The sequence below is a fragment of the Rhinopithecus bieti genome, unplaced genomic scaffold, assembly GCF_001698545.2.
Source record: "Rhinopithecus bieti isolate Rb0 unplaced genomic scaffold, ASM169854v2 scaffold_9899, whole genome shotgun sequence".
NCBI lineage: Eukaryota > Metazoa > Chordata > Mammalia > Primates > Cercopithecidae > Rhinopithecus > Rhinopithecus bieti.
The window spans coordinates 6031882-6037084 of NW_016806979.1; the positions used below are offsets into that span (position 1 = coordinate 6031882).

At 59.1% G+C, this 5203-nt stretch overlaps 1 protein-coding gene across 6 annotated transcripts; it reads left to right on the forward strand.

Moving 5' to 3' along the window:
* Positions 1–171: 171 nt before the first annotated feature.
* On the forward strand, positions 172–4431 carry LOC108534221 (cAMP-specific 3',5'-cyclic phosphodiesterase 4C-like). 6 transcript variants are annotated; one of them, XR_001886924.1, is made up of 3 exons: positions 265–353; positions 595–1103; positions 4009–4200. XR_001886924.1 is itself a non-coding variant. In XM_017879459.1 (2 exons), the coding sequence occupies exons 1-2, from the start codon at positions 208–210 to the stop codon at positions 4202–4204; spliced, it is 342 nt and encodes a 113-aa protein (XP_017734948.1). In that variant the 5' UTR covers positions 172–207; the 3' UTR covers positions 4205–4431. The 6 variants fall into 6 exon arrangements, 1 of the variants encoding a protein (XP_017734948.1); XR_001886923.1 differs by having other exon boundaries at positions 595–1346; positions 4009–4102; XR_001886922.1 differs by having other exon boundaries at positions 595–2583; positions 4009–4091.
* The last annotated feature ends 772 nt before the right edge of the window (positions 4432–5203 follow it).

Here is a 5203-nt window from a genome sequence, read left to right on the forward strand (position 1 = left end):
AAAAAAAAAAAAAAAAGCAGTGGAGAGTTGCGTCTGACTCTGTGCCTCAGTTTCTCCGTTTGTCTCGGGGGTCGTCAGGGAGCCGCCAGTCGCGAGGCGGGGCCGATGCGCCCTTTGCCCCCTCCCCCGCTGGGCCCCGCCCCCGCAGCTGTCCAGAAAAGGTCCCGCGCAGCCGGCGATCAGTCCAGCCTCCACGCGGTCCTGGAGATGCAGGGCCTCCCCGCGCCCGCCCCGGCCCCCGGGCCCAGCTCCCCTCGGGGATCCCCGCGCGGCTCCCCCGGGCTCTTCAGGAAGCTTTTGGTGAATCAGAGCATCCGCCTGCAGCGGCGCTTCACGGTGGCCCATCCGCTGTGGTGAGGCGGGACAGAGGGCCTGGCGGGGTCACCGGGACGCCCGGTGTGGAGGTGGGAAGGGCAGGGACAGGGACAAGGGCAGGGACAGCTGGGGCCAGGGCCGGAGTCAGGGCATGGACGCTCTGCCTCTCCCTCGCTTTCTCTGTATCTCTCTCCCCCTACCCTACTCTACTTTTGTCTCGCAGTTGGTGACTCTGTCTCTCTCTGTCTCTGTCTGTCTCCACCCGCCGCCTGGATATAGGCCCAGGGGACCAGCCGTCTGTCTCCTTCCAGCTGTGAGGCCCAGAATGGGACGGGCTGAGGCTCACGTCTCCTCCTGACCCTCGCCGGCCTAGGGCAGGCAGGCTGTGCGTCCTGGCAATGGGAGGAAGGGGAAGGGGCACGTCTCCCCTTGGCGCCCCCTCCCACCACCATTCCGTCCCAGTGCCAGCAAAGAGATGCCCTGGGGGCCTCACAATGAACTCTGGGTGTCCACGGAGGAAGACCTGAATTGAGGGGGTTTTCGAGGCAGGGCGTTCGGGAGTCCCAGGATGAGCGCGCGCCCGCGCCCCGCAGCTGCTTGCGCTGCATCCTCTAAGCACTCGGGTTCTGCATCCTCCACCCCTCTGGGTTCGAATCCCTGCCTTTCCAGAAACGACTGTGACCTCGTGGGGAGGGGTGGGGGCGAGACAGGGGTCCGGAGTGGGGCTTGTGGGCGCCGACTGTGACTGGCATCCTGCGCTCGGTCCGCGCCGAATTGGCACCCACTTGGTAAGTCTGGCATCCAAAGGCTGAGAGGGGAGGGAGGTCCCTCTGCAAGGTCATAGCTGGGGTTGGAGGGAGAAGGCATGATCGTGGTTCCTGGTGGTTTCATTTCAGCCAGGAAGTGGGGGAGTAGGGGTTCTGTGTCCTGGAGAGCGACCTCGGGGCACCGAACACGAGCGAAGCACGGTCACTTCTGAAGGCGCTGGAGAGAGCGCAAGGACGTCGAGGGCACGTCGCGGGTACCCAGAAGTGAGGATGAACGAGGGCGGGCCCCGCGCAGGCCGGACCCGAACCCAAGTCCGAGCCTCTCTGGCTCAGTTTACCTCCCTGGCCAATGGGCAGCCGCGCCGTTCCCACAGCCAGGGGGCCCTACCCCCGCGCCGCCCGCGTCATGGAACCACAGCCTGACCCCGCCGCTCCCGGCTAAGTTTAGAGCAGAAAGAAAACAGCCTCCCCGCCCCAAGAAAACCCGGGCCCAGCCCTTAACCCTCTGCGCCCGGGATCCGGATTTGCACACCCTGTGGCCGCTCCTGGCCTCAGTTTCCCTATTTGTCCATAGACGCGCTTTTCTGGAACCCTTGGGGAGAGGCGAGAGAGGGGTAGGGGGTCGCGACCCGCATGCCTGCCCCTCGAGGGGCAGATTTGGGGTATCCGCCGCCTCCAGCCCTCCCCTAAGAGCGTCTCCCATTGCGCCACAAAGCCCACGGCGCACCCCAGACTGGCCAGGGAAGGGTTAAGAAGCCCCCCCGCCTCGGCTGGCCGGGGGATCATCCCAGTCCCGCTAAACCCGCTGGAGTCGGACGGAACTGGCCGAGCGCAGCCGGTCTTAGTCGGAGATGCCCGAACTAGCCCCCGTGTAGCCGGACGTGACCGAACATGCCCGACCCGGCCCGAGCGTCACCCGGACTTGTTCGAAGCAGACCGAGCGTAACCGGACTTAGACGAACAAGATCGAACTTATCCGAACTCTCCCGAGCTTAATCGGACGTAGCCGAATTCTCCCGAACTCATCAAACAAACTCTTCGGGACGAAGTCCAATTCGATGTGATCAGACCCAATTCAGACCCGGTCATACTTGACCAAATGCTGCCGAATCCCTCACCTCTACCCAGATCTGAGCCTACGCGGGGGTGCCGACCCAGCCCGTGGACGGGGATAGGGTGACCTTTGACCCAAAAGTCATGGCCGGGACCAGCTGGACACTGGCCCTCGGCCGGGAGCTGCGAGTCTCGGGCGGTCCCCGTTGTCTTCCTGTCGGTGCTGCTTCCGCCTGCCCTTCTTGAAAACCCCACCCCCAGATCACCACCTTCTCTTGGGCCTCAGTACTTGCCCTATGCCCTTTCTCTGACCTGTGACCCCAAAGAGGAGGGGCTAGAGGGTGTGGCCAGAGGGAAAGACAGGGTTTGAGGATAGAACGGGACAAGTAGTGTGGAGAAGGAGGAGAGTGCTCCGGGCAGAGGACACGGCCTGTGCAAAGACCCGGAGGTGGGAGAGAACAGGAGGAAAGTTCAGGCTGAAGATGAAGTGGAGGAGTGGGGGAGCCTAGGGCAGGACCTGGTTAGCTGGGGGCGTGGTCGACGGCCGTGGGGCGGAGCCTTATGGGCTGAGGGTGGAGCCTGGAACGCTGGGGGCGTGGCAGTGGCCAAGGGTGTGGTCAAGTTGGCTGGGAGTGGGGTCTCTCTAGACTAAGGCACACGCAGGAGCTAGGCAGAACCCGGGCCTTCTCCAGGTAGAAGAGTCCAAGAAGCTGTTTCCAGTCCACGTGTCCACCACGTGAGCTAGATCTCAGTTTGTCCCTTTGCAATATGGTCATCCTGTCCCAGTCCTTGGATGTTCGGTTGTAACTCCCTCAAAGAGCTCTTGGGGATGGGCTACATCACGCACATGTTAGCAGCAGGGGAGGCCGGGTGCTGTGGCTCATGCCTGTAATCTCAGTACTTTGGAAGGCCCAGGCAGGCAGATCAGGAGGTCAGGAGTTCAAGAGCAGCCTGGCCAACACGGTGAAACCCGGTGTCTAGCAAAAATACAAAAATCAGCCGGGCGTGGTGGTGCGCACCTGTAATCCCAGCTACTTGGGAGGCTGAGGCAAGAGAATTGCGTGAACCCAGGAGGCGGAGGTTGCAGTGAGCTGCGATTGTGGCCCCACTGCACTCCAGTGTGGACAACTGCACTCCAGCTCCGGCAACAGAGCGATACTTCATCTCAAAACCCCCCCAAAAAACAGAATGAAAAGAAACAGGGGAGGCCTGGTGCGGTGGCTCACTCCTGTAATCCCAGCAGTTTGGGAGGCGGAGGTGGCAGGATTATTTGAGGCCAGAAGTTCAAGACCAGCCTGGGCAAAATAGTGAGACCTGGTCTCTACAAAAAAATTTAAAAATTACCTGGGTGTTGGGGAGTGCTTCTGTAGTCTCAGCTACTCAGGAGGCTGAGGCTGGAGGATGGCTTAAGCTTAGCAGATTGAGGCTGCAGTGAGCTAGGATCATACCATTGCACTGCAGCCTGGGTGACAGAGTGGGGCCCTGTCAAAAAAAAGAAAAGAAAAGAAAGAAAGAGCGAGCGAGAGAGAGAGAGAGAAAGAAAGAATGAGAAAGAGAAAAAAGAAAGAAAGAGAGAAAAATAAAAGACACAGGGTGGTGGAGGTCCAGAGAAAGTCAGTACCTGTCTATGGCCACACAGCCACTTTGAGGAAGATCTGGAAATGAGGTCCTGGAGAGTCCAGTGTAGACTCAAAGACCAAAGTGTGAGGGGTGCAGTTTCCTGAGGGTGCAGCTGGGGTCAGGTGAACAAGCTGGAAACCACACTTGCCTGACTGCCAAGCAGCCCCAGGGAGGATGCACCAGACAAGGTGGCCACAACCTGGCACCCAATTGTCATGACCCTCATCTCTGACCATGTCTTCTCTCCTTTCAGCTTTGACCTGGAAAATGGGCTCTCATGCGGGAGGAGGGCCCTGGACCCTCAGTCCAGCACTGGGCTGGGCCAGGTCATGCAGGCTCCAGTCCCGCACAGCCAGCGGCGCGAGTCCTTCCTGTACCGCTCAGATAGTGACTATGAACTCTCACCCAAGGCCATGTCTCGGAACTCCTCTGTGGCCAGCGACCTGTGAGTCTGGGGCTGGTAGAATGACACCTCCTCTACGCTCCCTCCTTCCTTTGTTCCTCTATTCAGCAAGTTCCTTCAAGTAGCCATTTAAGGAAGGTTTTGAAGTTCAGGTAGGAGTTTGCCAGGCAGCTCATTTATTCAATCAAGTGTGTAGAGAACTTGGCCTTTTGCTGGGGTGGGGGTGGTAATCCAAAAATATTAAGGTCGGCCGGGCATGGTGGCTCACGCCTGTAATCCCAGCACTTTGGGAGGCTGAGATCGGCCAATCACTTGAGGTCAGGAGTTCAGGACCAGCCTGGCCAACATGGTGAAACCCCGTCACTACTAAAAAATACAAAAATTAGCCAGGTGTGGTGGCGGGTGCCTGTAGTCACAGCTACTCAGGAGGCTGAGGCACAAGAATCGCTTGAATCCAGGAGGTGGAGGTTGCAGTGAGCCGAGATGGTACCACTGCACTCCAGCCTGGGCGACAGAGCAAGACTATGCCCCAAAAAACAAACACATTAAGGCTAATTAGCGGCAAATGAAGAAATACTTTGATTTGACCTTCCTAGTGGGCATAATGAAAAGGGAAATACCGGCCGGGCGCGGTTGCTCAAGCCTGTAATCCCAGCACTTTGGGAGGCCGAGACGGGCGGATCACGAGGTCAGGAGATCGAGACCACCCTGGCTAACACGGTGAAACCCCGTCTCTACTAAAAGAAATACAAAAAACTAGCCGGGCGAGGTGGCGGGCGCCTGTAGTCCCAGCTACTTGGGAGGCTGAGGCAGGAGAATGGCGTAAACCCGGGAGGCAGACCTTGCAGTGAGCTGAGACCCGGCCACGGCACTCCAGCCCGGGCGACAGAGCGAAACTCCGTCTCAAAAAAAAAAAGAAAAGAAAAGGGAAATACCTCCTTGCCCCTGGGACTCAGTTTCCCCATTTATGAGATGCCGATAAAGTGAGTGAATGGTTGGAGGGGCTGTGGAGGGGCTGTGGTGGGTCTGAGGGAGAGTCGCATGA

Excerpts from the sequence above, each read along its gene's own strand:
- LOC108534221 (XM_017879459.1), top strand. The coding sequence starts at position 208 with ATGCAGGGCCTCCCCGCGCCCGCCCCGGCCCCCGGGCCCAGCTCCCCT. Across the intron at positions 354-4,008 it reads ACGGTGGCCCATCCGCTGTG|CTTTGACCTGGAAAATGGGC; the intron begins GTGAGGCGGGAC and ends CTCTCCTTTCAG.